We start from the raw sequence: 16,623 nt of genomic DNA on the forward strand, positions 1-16,623 counted from the left end.
TGAGAGTCCAAATATGACAATCATGTGTTGGGCGGCAACAAACAATTGTTTTCAGTTATGCAACCCTGTTTCCAACCCTGGAATGTGGAGGAACAAAACAGCAGGTACAGATGGTATCTTGGAATGATTCATGCCAAAACTATTATTATTGTTTCCTCTTAAACTACGCCCTATCTTTCTCCTGCTCTAGAAAGAATAGCTCTAGCTCTGAACCTCAAACCTTCCAGTTTATTTGAGTCAGCTTCACATGCTGTCCACACTTTGTTTCTCACAAACTTAATTTTGTTGCATTGTTGGTGCGTACATCATTGGTACACTGTATAAAAAATACACAGTAAATTGAGAATAATTACAGTGGATTTTGTGGGCTGTGATGGAAGGCGAATCAGTCTACTGGCCCGACTCTTGCACCTTCCCAAAACCTTCCCTGCAGACCTTCAGCTCACCTTGATAACTACTCCTCATCACAGTGAACGAAACAATGGCTCTAGTGACAGACTCTCCAGAATAGTCCCATATTCAGCATGAGAGCAAAGAGAAATAAAAGTTACCTGGATGTAACTTTAGACGTTAGTGGATGTAAGACTGTAGACACAGTTTGTCCACTTCTGTAGCGTTCCTCCTCACCTATCAGTCATACAGACCGGTATGAAGCTTAAATATATGCTGATGGGTAAACTTGATGAGGGCATCAAGATTATCACCCCTCATAGGATAACAGAGACTCATGTAGTTTGGTTAGTTCTGGTTTCGGTAATGTCAAGAATGAAAATTCACCATCTGTCCCGAATTTGACTGTGACGACTCAACAACTACTTCCCATCATTCCAGGTGGATTTAGAAAAACCCATGAAACACATTAAGCTGCTTCTGAGAGACACCAAGGCAAGACACCAGGGAGTCAGTGGACGGGATCCAGAACAAAAGAGACAAAGCACGTTTTGTTTTTGACACAGTGAGGAATAAAGGTGAAGCTGCCAGCTCAGAGATGACTGACTTTCTCTGCGAGGTCGACCCCTTCCTGTCTGAACATCTCGGGTTGATCTGAAGCTCAACGAACAGGTGATGGATTCAGAACATGATGGACATGATCTACATATACTGTGTATCAACAATTAGATATTGATATTCCACAGTTTTGGACTTGACCGGTCTTGAAATAAAATCTTTAGTCTTTGAGTAAAAACGCAGTCGATTCCGGAGACCTCAAGAAGTCGTCTTGAGACTGACGTCGACGCTGCCAACGCTGCTCCTTTAAAAGCTTCACCAGTACATTTTTGTTATTATTGCATCATTATGCCAAAGTCCAACATGAAATTTAAAAATTCAATGTTTCTTTCAAACTTTTGACAGCGTGTCCTATGTCAGAATATACAGACCACCTGCACGAACGTGATGTGACTGTAGAGCTGGATGGTAAAAACTAAATATTACAGGCTGGTTCAAGTATTTCCTTTGTGGTATCGACGGTAAATGTAAATTAAATTTATGTGCCAAAGTTTGAGAACAAGTGTTTTATTAAATTACAAAAAGGAAGCAGAACATCTTCACCTGAGCTATAGCTCAGCTATGTTTAATTTCTTATTTTTAAATCAGTTATTACAGACTTACAACAGAGTCCCAGCGAAATGACGAGTTGTTGCAACCAAGAATGTAATAAGTTACATAAAGTACATTAACGGCATAGCATAGATAATGTATTAACACAAACAGAAGTGAATTTCTTGGAAACTAAACATCATTTTGCTGTTTTTGTGCAGTTTGCTCATCGAAAATAGAAACACTGGATGGCATAGTCATGATATTCATTCATACACTTCATAGTAATGATTACATTCTAAATTATTTCATTATTGGCTTTATTACATTTAAAATGTCTAAAATTATTGGATGTTGTTATTGGTTGCTACATAAGTTTAAATCCATGTCTAAGAAGAAAAAAGAAACGAAACAGCAGCCGACAGCAAATCATCAAAGTTTATTTCCTGCACATTTAAAAGCAATAAAAGTATCAGCTTCTATCTATGAATGACAGCCCCATAGTTTTAGAAAACCTAAACATGAGCTCAGCTCTCTGTGGCCGTTCGAGTGGTACCGACAAGCCTCGGCTGTGGATTTGGATCGCGTGTTTCCTGTCTGGATCTTCCGAGTCCGACATGCAGGAACAGTTCACGTCCAAAAACTCAGAAGCAAAACTCAGTGTGGTACAGGAACTCTACGACCTGCAGAGTGAGCCAGTGTCGCCATCTAGTGGTAAAAAAAAAAAAACAGTGCACAAAACCTCCCTGTTCAAACCCCCCAGATCGGTCACTCGAATAAATTAGCTCGTTAATTTCGCTCTCAGTTCATCATCGATCATCAGCCAGTATTTACACCAGTGCTTCAGCCAGTTCAACAGTTTTGAACAATCCAAAGAAAAAGAAACAAAAAAAACCCCAAAACAAAAGACGCAAATTCACCGTTTGGCAAATTATTTTTCTGATTTTGAAAAACAAAAAGCTGCTTGAGGAGAGAAGAGTTTGAAAGTTTGAGAAGAGTAGAAAACAAGTCACGAGTTTGAGAGTTCACTTCACTCGCCTGACATTCGACGCCTCCATTGCCCAAAACAGGCGAGCAACCGGGGGTTCACAAGACCGTTTGATCCGCTCTCTGTTGCAACAAGTTGCTCTTGTTGTCCGTTGACAACTTGTTGCAACAGTGAGCGGATCAAAACAAACATTTAATTTACCATCAGACGATTCAGAAACCATTTAGGAGGTCGGAAAGAGAATTTGAAATGGACGCCGTCCACGTTCTCGTTCTCGTGCGCCGTCTGCGGGATTGCGTTCTCGCGCAAAAGGTCTCAGAAAGTCGGCGAAAAAAAAAGAAGGTCTGGACTCTGACGGCAACGAGTCCTCGCAGAAACACGAAAACAGAAAGAAAAAAAAAAAACAAACCCTGCGCTTGTTTACCGTGACTCAAACTAATCAAGTTAATCTGCAGTTTGTTCATTTATTGGGTCGTAAGACGTAGAAAACAGTGACTCGGATGTTCAGAGACATCCTGACAATTCATTTCGCCTGTCGACTCAAATCGATTAATCCACATTTCGTTACAGCCCGACACCAGAGTGGGAGGTAAACAACAACAACAACAACAACGTCATAATCTCACAATGATGACTCAGCAGTTTTCTGACTAACAAACAAAAAAAGAAAAACCAACAACCTTTATAGAAAAATGTTTTTTTTTAAACCCAACACACCTCCTGTGATCGTGTGTGTGTGTGTGTGTGTGTGTGTGTGTGTGTGTGTGTTCAACAGTTTTAAGCTGAAAGTAGAGAGCCAGCCATCGCTGAGCTTGGCACTGGTTAAAGTTTCTCAGTAGAGAGCAGAGTTTGCTCGCTGTGGTGCTCACAGCCCTCCATCATCATCTCCTCCATCACCTCCTCTCACGTAGACGGTCGGGTGAAGTTCTGCCGCCGCGTCGTCAGGCGCCCGTCACTCGTCTGAGCCGGCCGAGCGTTTCTGGCTTCTTTTGCGAGGAGATCTTTTTGGAGACGCTTTGTCTGGAGGAAGGAGGAGGAGGAGACACGTTTTCACTCTCATTGGTCGCTTCATAACTTTCACACATCATCGTTTCGTCTCCGTTTTGCGGCTCGCTTGAGGCTGTCCGAGTTCATCTTTCAGAGAATATTAACACCACATGCAGACAGGTGGAGGAAGAGTCTGTACATGCAAACACTGCGCCGAGAGGACGTCGCACTGAAATTAGTTTAAAGGTCCAGTGTGGAGGATTTCGTGACATCTAGTGGAGCTGCAAACTGAGGAGAAACTACAGCGACTGAAAGTCTGTGGGTACGGTCGAATAGTCAGTTTTGTTTATTCCTCACTGAAGTGTCCAACATGATAAAAAGCAGTTTGAATCCTCTAACTGTGAAGGAAAGGAGCTTCAACGCTTCTTTTATTGTCTCCTTTAGCAGAGGACACACGGAGGTAACACCGTCCCACAACAGCTGGACAATATTCATTATTATCTGAATTCTGACGATGCTGACGTCACATTTGTCACCGGGTTGTCCACGTTTATATTTCCTGCATGAAACAACACGGTCAGAGCACGGGGAGTGTCTAGGAAGGATCTCAGATGAAGTATTTTGTAGTCCATCTTCTGGACTTTGTAGTTTTAGCACGTTTTCCCATTGAGGTCAAGGAAAAGTGGTTTGGAAAGGACTTAGGAGCTGATTTTTTGGACTATTTGACCGTACCCTTCACCTCGAGTCAGTTTTTCTCCTCCGCAGATACAGAAGTCTCGTTAGAGTGATGAATTATATTCCATCTGTGCCACACACTGGACCTTTAATCAGAAACACTGAACACAGACTTCATGTCTCCACACACTCACAAATGACCAACATGATGAAGATATGATGATGAGGAGGTGGTGGTGTTCAGTCTGTCCAAACTTTGATGCTAAAAATGATTCGACAGGTTTGATTCACACAGCCACACGACACAAAGCAGACCTCACCTCTGCGACTCTGCACTGAAGACGCAGGGAAACATGACAGCGAGGAGAAGGCGGAGAGAGAGAGAGAGGAGAAGACAAAGCGTGAGTGATCCTTGGAGCGACAGCCGAGGTTAAATTCAGAAACAGGTGAAGCAGGAAGAGAGAACACATCAGCTGATTATGGGAGGAGAGAAACATTCTGTGATGTCACAGACGTGAAACGTGTTCGATCTGTTTGTGGGTCGGGTCTGTAAAGAAAGCCACGCCGAGCGAGTTCCTGACTGATCAGGACAAATTTTATACAAGATGTTTGTCTGATATGTCAACAAGCTCAAGGTTCTGAATCAGTACCAGCTTTATATATTTCAGAATTAAAGACACAAATCTGCAGCTCTGAGTGTGAGCGCGGTCAACATGCAGCCCGGCCAGATTTGGACTCGACTATTTGACTCAGGTTTGAAGTCTCGACGTCTGCCTGGAAGCTGAAGGCGACCCAGCACAGAGGTGGAGCATCAGGTGTGGGTGAAGGTGCAGGAAACCGAAGCATACGTACTGATCTGGTTGAGCGTTTCCTGAGGGATCCAGCTCAGGTCGACGTCGTTGTGGCTCGAAGTTCCCATTTCCACCTTTGGAGCTGGACGCCGCCTCTGCACACAAACACACAGTGTAAGAATCCTCCGTGTTTACCTGCCCGTGTCATAAACTTTCATGCAGCGGACGACGGTAAACCTCCTCGCTGCCTCTTTGTTTCCTCTCTAACACCTCATCCATCTCTTTCTAAAGAGCCGCTGTGACATTTTGAGGCGGCTGTGCAGTGAAACCAGCTCGCTGACGAGGTCGTGATGTGAGATTAAAGCCTTAAAAAACTATGAGACGTGCACACTCTGCACCGACTGGACAGGAGAAGCTTCCACTTTGTGTTTCGTCCAACTGAGTTCAATAAAATCAACAAATTCTCCTCAAAGTCGTGTTGGAGCCCGGCTGTGATCAGTGCTGGTTCCTTTTACCTTTCTGGACTCCAGCAGCTGGTGAAGGCCAACGACGACCAGCAGGCTGAGGCCTGACAGGAAGACGTACATGAAGATCCTTTGAGACAGAGAGAAGGAGGGAAGAAGAACGATGAGTGAAGAGCGATGACGAGCAAGGACAGAGGAGGAGTGTGTCACACAAGCAGACTCACGTCTCTCCGTCCAGTCCGTCCTCTCTCTCGGTGAGGGTCACCGTCTGGTTGAACACGGCGTCCTGGAAAATGTTTCCCTGCAGAGAGGAAGAAAGGTCAGAGGTCAGTGATGAGAAGATGTGTGAACTCTCCTCTCGTTTAAGTTAGCAGTGACCCGCCCGTCCTCTCCTTACGTTGCCGTCCTTGTAGTTGAGGTTGATGACGAGTCCAAACGGCCGCCCTCCCATCGGCTCGGCGGGGATGAACGAGTACTCGAAGGTGGCCTGTTTGCTGGGGGGAACCACGATGCCGAGCTGGAGAGCCGTGAAGTTCTGGATGTAGAACTGGTAATCCTGACGGAGACAGACAGAACCAAAGTCAGAGAAGTCCAGAGGTGGTTCTGGTGCTGAAGGAGGGAAGTGGACTGTGTTTTCGTACCTGTGGGTAACGGAAAGAAGCGTCCAGAGACTCGACTACGAAGTTCTCGGATCCTTTGTTGGTGAAGCCGAGCAGGAACTTGACGATGTTGTTGGCAGGGAAGTCTAAAGAGAGAAACACACACAGCTCAGCACAGACGCGTCTAAAACTTGTCGTCGACGATCGATTATCTGAACGGACACGCGGAGGACCGACCTTCTCCTTTGACGAACAGGATGGTGGTGTCAGCGTTGGGGGAGGCCTTCACCTCTCCAACCAACGCTTCTTCTTCTTCATCTTCTTTTTCTTCCGTCTAGACACACACACACACAGTTTAAGATTGTCAGGTGGTTCGGTTCCGCTGTGGGCGTCATCAGCTTAAACACAGTATGTAGCCAGGTGTGTGTATTGATCTGTATTGATTGATTATTAAGCGATACTTTTACTCACTTCACTCACCAGTTCCGCGTTCTCGTCATCTTCCACTTCCGCCTCGTCGTCCTCGTCCTCTGCCGTCACGTCGTCCACGACGTCTTCGTCCACGGCCTCGGCCTCCTCGTCCTCCGTCAGATCCTGGGCGCTCACCTCCGGCCCTGAAACGAAAGAACGTGGTTAAAACGCCCAGCCCGTCTCACCAGAGTTTTCTCTCCTTCACCCACAAAACAAGAAGTACCGAGCGAGGAGATGAAAGAAGAAAGGAGGAGACTGTTTACTGTCCACTGATTGTAGCGCCTGAGCATCATTCACCTCCACCTTCATGCCCACATGTGAGAGAGGCGGATGAAGAAGAGTGCAGACAGTTCTTCATGCTGGGCTCCTGGTCAAACACACGAGGAGCTGTCCGACCTACAACCAATCCTAACGCTGGAAACACGGCCTACATGCCGACCTGCTGTCCACGCCGCGACGCGTTCGAGTTTCACACATTTAGACAAACTTCAGAAAAAACAAACCCAGCCTGATGCAGCAGCCCGTCATGACGGATATTTAATATTTTCATAGAAACGGAAAAACATTCAGTAGAAGTTTCTCAAACATCGTACACCTCAGAGTTTTTGTACAGTTTACCTCCACTGACTGACTAACCCCGCCACGTCTCAGCTCGTAACTAATCGCGGATGAACGTGATGATAAAAACTAAACAGGCCGTCATAATATTTTCATTAAAGTTCTTCATGTATTAAAATGCGTCTGAATTAAATTACAAAATATATTTTTCACAGATTCCTCTGCGTACCACCTAGAGTTACGATACCCACGATACACTGCGGTGCCAAATGGTAACGGTTCCTACTATACTAGAAATTCTACATGACGGTACCACCGTGGATTACTATAGGTACCACCGGTGCCTCGACGCGCCTTCTGGCTTCTCACTGCATGCTACTCCCGTCAGTGGCTTCACTAATTTTGCTCAAAAAACCAAAGGCGTTGTTTCAAACTTCAGTCTAATTCTTACTTCACCAGTATCATTATAAGTAAGTATTTATAACTTGTACAAATACATTGCAGTTCATAAAAATAATTTAAAAAGGCAGCAGTATCGCTATAATACCCGTAACCGCGATACTTAGCCTGGTATACTATCGCGATACTTAGCCTGGTATACTATCGTGATACTTAGCCTGGTGTACTATCGCGATACTTAACCTGGTGTACTATCGCGATACTTAGCCTGGTGTACTAACGCGATACTTAGCCTGGTGTACTAACGCGATACTTAGCCTGGTATAGTATCGTGGTTACAGTATCGTGATAGTCTGGTACAGTATCGTGATAGTCTGGTACAGTATCGTGGGTACAGTATCGTGATAGTCTGGTACAGTATCGTGATAGTCTGGTACAGTATCGTGATAGTCTGGTACAGTATCGTGATAGTCTGGTACAGTATCGTGGTTACAGTATCGTGATAGTCTGGTATATTATCGTGATTCTTAGTCTGGTACAGTATCGTGATAGTCTGGTACAGTATCGTGATAGTCTGGTACAGTATCGTGATAGTCTGGTACAGTATCGTGATAGTCTGGTACAGTATCGTGGTTACAGTATCGTGATAGTCTGGTATAGTATCGTGATTCTTAGTCTGGTATAGTATCGTGATAGTCTGGTATATTATCGTGAATCTTAAGTCTGGTATAGTATCGTGGTTACAGTATCGTGATAGTCTGGTATAGTATCGTGGTTACAGTATCGTGATAGTCTGGTATAGTATCGTGGTTACAGTATCGTGATAGTCTGGTATAGTATCGTGGTTACAGTATCGTGATAGTCTGGTATAGTATCGTGGTTACAGTATCGTGATAGTCTGGTATAGTATCGTGGTTACAGTATCGTGATAGTCTGGTATAGTATCGTGGTTACAGTATCGTGATAGTCTGGTATAGTATCGTGGTTACAGTATCGTGATAGTCTGGTATAGTATCGTGGTTACAGTATCGTGATAGTCTGGTATAGTATCGTGGTTACAGTATCGTGATAGTCTGGTATAGTATCGTGGTTACAGTATCGTGATAGTCTGGTATAGTATCGTGGTTACAGTATCGTGATAGTCTGGTATAGTATCGTGGTTACAGTATCGTGATAGTCTGGTATAGTATCGTGGTTACAGTATCGTGATAGTCTGGTATAGTATCGTGGTTACAGTATCGTGATAGTCTGGTATAGTATCGTGGTTACAGTATCGTGATAGTCTGGTATAGTATCGTGGTTACAGTATCGTGATAGTCTGGTATAGTATCGTGCTTACTCATTTTGGTATCGTGACAACTCTAGTACCACCAGTGTTACATGAACCACAGTTTGAGAACCGGTGCACCGATGATCGTTCAGTTACAGCAGCACAGACTCAGCACATGTACGTTGATATGATGATTGTTATTATTCATGTGTGCTTTAACGTGAAGGCCAAGCATGACTCAGATTAGTCAGATTAAGCAGCTGCGGGACAGACTGAGCAGTTAATCTGCGTCTACAACAACAGATTTAAGAATAAAAACATCCAATAACAATAAATTAATATTTTCTACACTCAGGTTGAGCTGACAGCAGCAGGTTTGTCCTTAAAAGGTTCAGATGTTTCTTTAATGAAACACAAATCTTCCAGCAGGTCATAAATAAAATTATAAAAGCCGGGCCGTGATCGGGCCGCGGGCCGTACTTTGGACCTCCCTGGTGAGTTAGCCGTTAGAGCTAGGCGAAGCTAACAGGAAACACTCAGCCAGTTTAACGGGACTCTGTGTGTGTGTGTGTGTGTGTGTGTGTGTTATTCACTAATCATCATTAATTAAAATGTTTAATTAGTTCCGGAAGTCGCTGACTGACACTTAGCTCCCCGGCTAACGGCTAACGGCTAACAGTAAGGACACGTCAGTGTTAGCAGGCGCACATGTAGCTACCTGAAGCTAACCGTAGCTAGCTGTAGCTCACCTGTGCGGACAGGTGAGGCTCCGGACAAACAGGCAGAGGCAGGTCAGAGCAGCTCAGAGTCTCTCTGTCAGACCGAACAACAGTTTTTAACCCGCGGCTAGTTTCACACAGCGGCTAGTTAGCCTAGCATGCTAACGCTCCAGGAGCTGGTCAAACACCGTCACCTCCTCCGTCACCTCCTCCGCTGTGAGCAGCCGCAACACGGACTCACCTCTGATGAGGATGGTCGCCGGGAAGGCCAGCAGCAGCAGCAGCAGCAGTTTGGGCAGAAGTTTCATCATTTTGAGGCAGAAACCAGCTCGTTGTCACGCAGCGTCCGTCAGCCAGGCTGCGACCGGATTACTACAGGCACGCATGCGCAGACTCACCGCCTGTAGTAGTGTTACGGCGACGTATGTACCCGTAGAATTATGCCCCCCCCCTTTGCTGCATGTGCGCTGTTCAGCCTCATATCACATTTTTATTTCTTGTTATTGTCAACATTTATTTGTATAAAACATTTTTATTTGTCACTTTTTTTTTTAAGTTTGTTAAATAAAGAGGAAACACAAATAAACTGGGGAACAGATTTAAACACAACACCGGAACTGTCGACTGGACAGAAAATTGTTTTTAATAATTAATTAATTGCTGTTATTGTCAACCTTTATATTTTATTAGGGAGATTTCACATCCATGAATGTACATTTCAAGACTTATCACCATCATTTAAGCTATTTTTGATTGAAGTTATTATTATTTTAATAAGTCTCTTAAGTTAATTACTAATAAGTAATAACGACAATAATAAGAAAAACAAATTACTGCTCAAATGACAAAATTCCCCCTAAATGTTTCATTTAAATCATTTTACACTAAAACGTAAAACACAGTCTGGACTCTAAATGTAAATCAAAGCGGACTTCCGGCACCAAATTTCAAAATAAAAGAAACCAACTGAGATTAAAAAACAAATAATATCAGCTGATAAAAAATATTTCAGATTTATCTGCATCTGTGTGAGTTTATAAACACGATAAAACAGGCCATATATTTTTAATCAGGTTTAAAAGTCACATCATGTAAATGTAATTGACTTATTTTTACTCTGGCACTCAAATCACCAAATTAATTAATTGTTTTAATTTCCCCTGTAAATGCCACAGTTAATATATATAAATATATTAGTGAAATTATAAGTCTAATATGTTTTATACAGTAAATAAGTGTATAAATCTCTAAGATTGTGAATAAACCGAGCCACATTTCTGTTGACAAATTATTTTTTATTTCTACCACATGTAACACACTGCAATAATCATATGGCAAAAAAAAAAACAACAACAAAAAAAACATAACTGAGATTGAGTGATATATAATTTCAAATAATATAAACTTAGTATAATCTGTGCGACAAATCAAAACTTTACAACGGTGACATTAGAAGTCAGAAATCAAAGGAATTATAAACTTCCCAAATCAACACAGTTAACATATGAATACTCAGTAAAATCTATTCTATTGCATCTAATATTTATGAAGTCAAACACAGAAAGTAACAAAATGTTCTCCGGCTGAGTGCAGTTTTTATTCGACACGTGACCGGGATGTGATCCACACGGCAAGACAACGAAGAGTAAAATAAATCTTTCCAAGACAAAGACGGGAGCCGGTGTATCAAAATAGTCTGCGACGTACAGAAATCTGAAGGCCTGACGTACACACAGTGTGTGTGTGTGTGTGTGTGTGTGTGTGTGGAGGTTAAATGATCTGGACAGCACAAACAGAAAGACACAGTGCGTTAGTTGAAGTCCTTTACAAACACAGAGGTTAGTGTTGCTCACTGTGGATTACATCAGAAAACTGAACAACACTCACCTGAACATGAAAACTCAAACTCAGGAGAAATAAATGATTCAACTCCAGAGATCTCTAAACCGTCGTCCTACTCGGTTATCGTCGCTCACTTCAAATTCATCTCTCGTCTCTTAAAGACAGGTGTCTGTCCCTCCTTCCTTCCTTCCTTCCTTCCTCTGGTCCTCCTCATTTCTCCTCCACCCTTAAAAAGGACGAGTCCGGTGATGTTGAACATCTTTCTCATTGTCAAACACCAAAACAACAACGTGTCAGTGCGACTTCCCGTGTTGTTTGTTTTTAATACTGGATTTGTTGGGGCGGATTAATCCACGCATCGAGTTAAATACTTGTCAGTCGTGTTGTTGACAATAAGAAAAACATAGAGCATCAGCAGACTTTAATCTAAACCTGCTTTTTTCTTGATGACTAGTTTTATTCACATTCAGTTTGAGCTGATAATCTAACAAAGTTTGCTGCAGGCTGTTAAAATCATTTCTAATCTCTCACGCCTTCGGTCTTCATGCATCCTCACGCTCTTACTCCCTCCTCCAGTTGTAAAATTTGACATAACGTATCGACAGCATGCTGGATTTATACCCTTCCTCTCTCTGACCTCCGTCCTCAGAGAATCTGTCAGTCTGTGATGTTCTGTGTGTCCAGGAATTATTTTGTGTTTAAGAACTGAGTGAATCTCCTCAGACGACCTCCACCACAGTTAGTGACTGCCTTCATGAACTTGCTGATCAAAGGCTGAAAACATCTGGATGTGAAGTCACTGTGATCCCTGAAATGCAAAGAACATCACCGACTGCTGATTTTCTAACAGTGAGCGAGGGTGGATTTGATTTGTTACTTTATTTTTTCACCTCCTCCTCCTCCTCCTCCTCCTCCTCCTCCTCCTCCCTCGCTCGCTCCTCTAGTTGCAACACTCCACGTAGTTTGCCGGCAGCATGCCAGACTTGCCGGTTCTCTGCACGGTGCCGTACATCCAGCCCTCGTCGATGGGCTGAGCGTTGATGATGACGTCGCCGTCCCTGAACGAGACCTCGTCGTGGTCCTGAGCCGCGTAGTCGTACAGCGCCCGGTAAACACGCTGCAAACAGAACAGGACAGACTGTGACACAGTTTGTGACTGGCCTGGCCTGCTAGAGCCGATCACCAGGTGACACTATGTGCCAACTTTTCTGTGTGAGCCAGTGTGCAGGCATTGAACTGGGTTCACTGGCCTGGTCTGATGTGTCCGCAGGCCTCGAGCCAGCGGTCTGTGTGCTTCTCACAAAAAGTAGAAACAGGCGAAAGGAGAATGACTCAGCATTTTCCAATCAGTGAGTTTCACTGAATCGTCAAACTGTTTTGTAACAAAGTTTACCTCCTGTTGACCCACACTGACCTGTGATCAGGTGATCCACACTGACCTGTGATCAGGTGATCCACACTGACCTGTGATCAGCTGACCCACACTGACCTGTGATCAGGTGACCCACACTGACCTGTGATCAGGTGATCCACACTGACCTGTGATCAGGTGACCCACACTGACCTGTGATCAGCTGATCCACTCTGACCTGTGATCAGCTGATCCACTCTGACCTGTGATCAGGTGAACGGTGTCTCTGTCATTCGTACGTCTGTTCTCACACTATGTAACTTTGGGCTCCGGGTCGGGAGAAGTACGTAACGCTTTACGGCACTAAGTCACACAGCAGCAACTATTTCACTGATTCTGGTGAAACTGGATCATATTTTATGGAGGAAATGTGTGTGGGCCTCCTAAATCTGACAGACCGGACCTTTAAATCAAAATACTACAAAATGTCAACTATGATACTTTGACGTACGTCTGTGATTAGAGAGTCCTCTTTGTACAGCGTGGCTATCAGTGAATGACAAACCTGCTCCTGCAGTGAGGTTCTTGGTAGCTCTGAGTCATTATTTAAATTAGATATATTTTGTAGGATGACAGTCTGACTTTGGATGAACCTTAAATAAAATGCAACAGGTGGAGGGATGAAATAAAGCGTTACCATGGTGGCCGAGTGCGGTGGGGAGGTGACGGATCTGACGGACGACATGCTGGTCTGGTGCATGTAGCCGTGGTACTGCTGCTGCTGCTGCATCTGGACGCCCTGATGATACGCTCCGGGAAGGACTGGAGCTGGACGAGAGAGACGAGGAGACACACAGAGACAGAGACAGAGACAGAGTGTGAGGAGTCCTTCCTGCATCTGTATGATTCACCTGAAGAGCCTCCTCTGCTGTGAACGTTAGACACTTCAAACCTGTGAGAACACGGCGAGTTAGTTTTATTCGTGGATTAGACGCTTCGAGCACAAACAGGAGTGTGTCTCCGTCATTTTGTGTCTGAGTGAGGAACACGACGTGACGAAGATACCCGGAGTTTCGTTGCTGCTGCGGTCCCAGAGGTCAGAGGTCAGCGAGCTGACGGACTGAGTCTGGCTGTGGGTGAGGGACTGCTGGGAGTGCTGCCTGCTCAGGCGGCGGTCAGCCCGCTCTGACAAGCAGCCACCGGCAGGAGGCGGCAGCACCACGTCACACGGGACGGAAAACAAGGAGAGGAAGAGAAAAGAGCACAGATACACATGAACGACAAGATCTACATTCTTCTTCCATGAAAAACAAACACATCTCTCAATCTCAAACAAGGCGTGAAGAAGTGAATTCAGCGTGATTATTGTCGGAGCTTTGAATCTTTTTGTGAACATGCTGATTAACTAATAAAGAAAATAACTTCAGGGACAGTGAAACACATTAAAGGACCTCTGTTAACCTCAAACATGTGACATGCAAACATCTTTGGTGTGGTTTGTCGTGGCCTCCAAACATTTTAGTCTTTTTTCTGTGCAAGCTACCAGACATCCTGCGGAGACTCTTGGACTGGATGTTGTCCTCCAGAGGGTCAAAGTCAAAGATGGAGCCGGGGTCCGTCCTCCACACCTTCAGGTCTTCAGAGAGGAGGCAGAGGTCATGTGAAGGACACTGACTGCATCTACATGGACTGTGATAATCAACTAACAACAACCTGCACCACTTCCACGAATGTTTAAGCATCTTAAGCATCTTGAGAGGTGATACCGAGTGTTCAGTCTGGCCTCAGTCCAACATGAGGACAGAGACGTAGAGATCATTCATTTGTCACGTGACAGGCTGTGACGAGCAGTACACACAGCGGTTCGTTCATAGAGATCGTTCATTTGTCATGTGACAGGCTGTGTGATGAGCAGTACACACAGCGGTTCGTTCAGATTGTTTATTTGTCATGTGACAGGCTGTGATGAGCAGTACACACAGCGGTTCATTCAGATTGTTTATTTGTCATGTGACAGGCTGTGACAAGCAGTACACACAGCGGTTCATTCATACGGATCGTTTATTTCTCACGTGACAGGCTGTGACAAGCAGTACACACAGCGATTCGTTCATACGGATTGTTTATTTGTCACGTGACAGGCTGTGACGAGCAGTACACACAGCGGTTCGTTCATAGAGATCGTTTATTTGTCACGTGACAGGCTGTGTGACGAGCAGTACACACAGCGGTTCATTCATACGGACCGTTTATTTGTCACATGACAGGCTGTGACGAGCAGTACACACAGCGGTTCATTCATACGGATCGTTTATTTGTCACGTGACAGGCTGTGACAAACAGTACACACAGCGGTTCGTTCATAGAGATTGTTTATTTGTCACGTGACAGGCTGTGTGACGAGCAGTACACACAGCGGTTCGTTCAGATTGTTTATTTGTCATGTGACAGGCTGTGTGATGAGCAGTACACACAGCGGTTCGTTCATAGAGATCGTTCATTTGTCATGTGACAGGCTGTGATGAGCACTACACACAGCGGTTCGTTCATAGAGATCGTTCATTTGTCACGTGACAGGCTGTGTGACGAGCAGTACACACAGCGGTTCATTCATACGGACCGTTTATTTGTCACGTGACAGGCTGTGACGAGCAGTACACACAGCGGTTCATTCATACGGATCATTTATTTGTCACGTGACAGGCTGTGACAAACAATACACACAGCGGTTCGTTCATAGAGATCGTTTATTTGTCACGTGACAGGCTGTGTGATGAGCAGTACACACAGCGGTTCGTTCAGATTGTTTATTTGTCACGTGACAGGCTGTGTGATGAGCAGTACACACAGCGGCTCGTTCATAGAGATCGTTCATTTGTCACGTGACAGGCTGTGATGAGCAGTACACACAGCGGTGAAGCAGTGAAGACTGAACTTCCCAACACTATTTCTTGTGAACTAAGTTACCCTGATCCAAACTCCATTCATACTTGACAAAGAAGATGAAGAGTATACAAGCACCAAAAAGAACAACGAATAAAAGTTACCAGTGGTAACCATGGTAACCAATCTGTCCAGTCAGAGGGCACGCTGAACCTCCGCTGTGTTTCCTCTCACACAGTTTCACTGACCTACGATGATGCCTCCTGGTCGTCTGTCCATCTCCATCGCCTGGGGGTGGATCCCTTTGCTGTAGCCCGCCTCTCCTATCATCTGATTGGCTCTCTGGTAGCGCTCCATGCTGGGATCGTCCAATCCGGGCGTACAGCCTCGGCCGCGCGCCCGTTCAAAATCCTCGTGGTACTTGGCCTGTTAAAGAGTATACACACACATTTATCACGGAAATGACACACACACAGAGTTAACACATACACACACACACACACACTCGGGTGCTTTTGGTCAGTGAGCAAATAAAACACACAGTGAATGTTTTTAAATCTTTTTTTATTAACACACACACACACACACACACACACACACACAGCTCTGTTCTCCATGCTGTCTGGTGGTCGGTGTTAGTAGCGGTGCGTCAGTCCCACCCGCAGTGCCACCACGTCACTCGCGTTAGCTCCACCCGCAATCCAGGCGGGAGCCACGGCAACCAGGCTACTACCATGGAGACCGAGTCCTGTGACTTCCTGACACGCCTGTACTCAGGTGTGTCCAGCTCGGTGCAGCTGCGGCCTCTCATCTCCTGCAGCCCGCGCTGGTACTTCACCTGTTCACACACACACACAATGTTATAAATGATAATACCCTGAAAAAGAAGCGTGTGTGTGTGTGTGTGTGTGTGTGTGTGTGTGTCTTGCCGAGCTGATGTTCTCCTGGTTCTGTCTGACTCTCTCCAGTTCTGGAGTCAGTCCGACGCTGGTGGCCTTCACGGCACTCTGCCGGTACTTTACCTGAAGAACACAGACAGGCAGGTGATCATACAGTCATGACCTATGACACGTCTGTGTGTGCAGAG

General features: G+C 44.9%; 3 protein-coding genes across 22 annotated transcripts in view; all 3 read right to left on the minus strand.

The window, feature by feature from the left end:
- Positions 1 to 1,958: 1,958 nt before the first annotated feature.
- On the minus strand, positions 1,959 to 9,869 carry ssr1 (signal sequence receptor, alpha). Of its 2 annotated transcripts, XM_027275467.1 has the most exons (10): positions 9,702 to 9,869; positions 6,524 to 6,657; positions 6,281 to 6,377; positions 6,086 to 6,189; positions 5,842 to 6,000; positions 5,669 to 5,745; positions 5,496 to 5,574; positions 5,042 to 5,135; positions 2,687 to 3,547; positions 1,959 to 2,649 (listed from the first exon to the last, which is right to left on the minus strand). In XM_027275467.1, the coding sequence occupies exons 1-9, from the start codon at positions 9,769 to 9,771 to the stop codon at positions 3,480 to 3,482; spliced, it is 882 nt and encodes a 293-aa protein (XP_027131268.1). In that variant the 5' UTR covers positions 9,772 to 9,869; the 3' UTR covers positions 1,959 to 2,649; positions 2,687 to 3,479. The 2 variants fall into 2 exon arrangements, with proteins under 2 accessions (XP_027131268.1, XP_010750206.1); XM_010751904.3 differs by lacking the exon at positions 1,959 to 2,649 and having other exon boundaries at positions 3,257 to 3,547; positions 6,515 to 6,657; positions 9,702 to 9,853.
- Positions 9,870 to 11,574: 1,705 nt separating this feature from the next.
- The window catches only part of LOC109141272 (LIM zinc-binding domain-containing Nebulette), a 59,205-nt gene continuing 54,156 nt past the window's right edge, over positions 11,575 to 16,623 (minus strand). For 17 of the 19 annotated variants that reach the window (XR_003461755.1, XR_003461761.1, XR_003461762.1 and 14 more), the window contains 3 exons: positions 16,466 to 16,558; positions 16,107 to 16,374; positions 15,895 to 16,041 (listed from right to left, as the gene is read on the minus strand). Coding sequence is in view for 2 of the 19 variants with exons in the window: in XM_010751903.3 (XP_010750205.1) it covers positions 12,243 to 12,419; positions 13,351 to 13,481; positions 15,785 to 15,962 (486 nt within the window). In the remaining 17 variants the exon portion in view is untranslated. Of the gene's footprint in view, positions 12,420 to 13,350; positions 13,482 to 15,784; positions 16,042 to 16,106; positions 16,375 to 16,465; positions 16,559 to 16,623 lie in introns of those variants that run through there. The other 2 variants (XM_010751903.3, XM_027275445.1) reach the window with 2 other exon arrangements.
- Positions 13,488 to 14,508, minus strand: LOC113744718 (nebulin-like). Its single transcript, XM_027275472.1, has 2 exons — positions 14,197 to 14,508; positions 13,488 to 13,838 (listed from the first exon to the last, which is right to left on the minus strand). Exons 1-2 carry the CDS (start codon positions 14,402 to 14,404, stop codon positions 13,630 to 13,632), a joined length of 417 nt encoding a protein of 138 aa, XP_027131273.1. The 5' UTR covers positions 14,405 to 14,508; the 3' UTR covers positions 13,488 to 13,629.

The sequence above is a fragment of the Larimichthys crocea genome, unplaced genomic scaffold (assembly GCF_000972845.2).
Source record: "Larimichthys crocea isolate SSNF unplaced genomic scaffold, L_crocea_2.0 scaffold137, whole genome shotgun sequence".
Classification (NCBI taxonomy): Eukaryota; Metazoa; Chordata; class Actinopteri; family Sciaenidae; genus Larimichthys; species Larimichthys crocea.

Bases quoted from the DNA above. Each gene is read 5' to 3' on its own strand.
- LOC113744718 (XM_027275472.1), bottom strand. From the start codon at position 14,404: ATGCTTAAGATGCTTAAACATTCGTGGAAGTGGTGCAGGTTGTTGTTA. The intron at 13,839-14,196 runs GTAGCTTGCACA...GCTGCTTGTCAG, and splicing joins GAGTCTCCGCAGGATGTCTG to AGCGGGCTGACCGCCGCCTG.
- ssr1 (XM_010751904.3), bottom strand. From the start codon at position 9,771: ATGATGAAACTTCTGCCCAAACTGCTGCTGCTGCTGCTGCTGGCCTTC. The intron at 6,658-9,701 runs GTGAGTCCGTGT...CTTTCGTTTCAG, and splicing joins GGCGACCATCCTCATCAGAG to GGCCGGAGGTGAGCGCCCAG. The intron at 6,190-6,280 runs GTCGGTCCTCCG...TTCTCTCTTTAG, and splicing joins CCTGTTCGTCAAAGGAGAAG to ACTTCCCTGCCAACAACATC.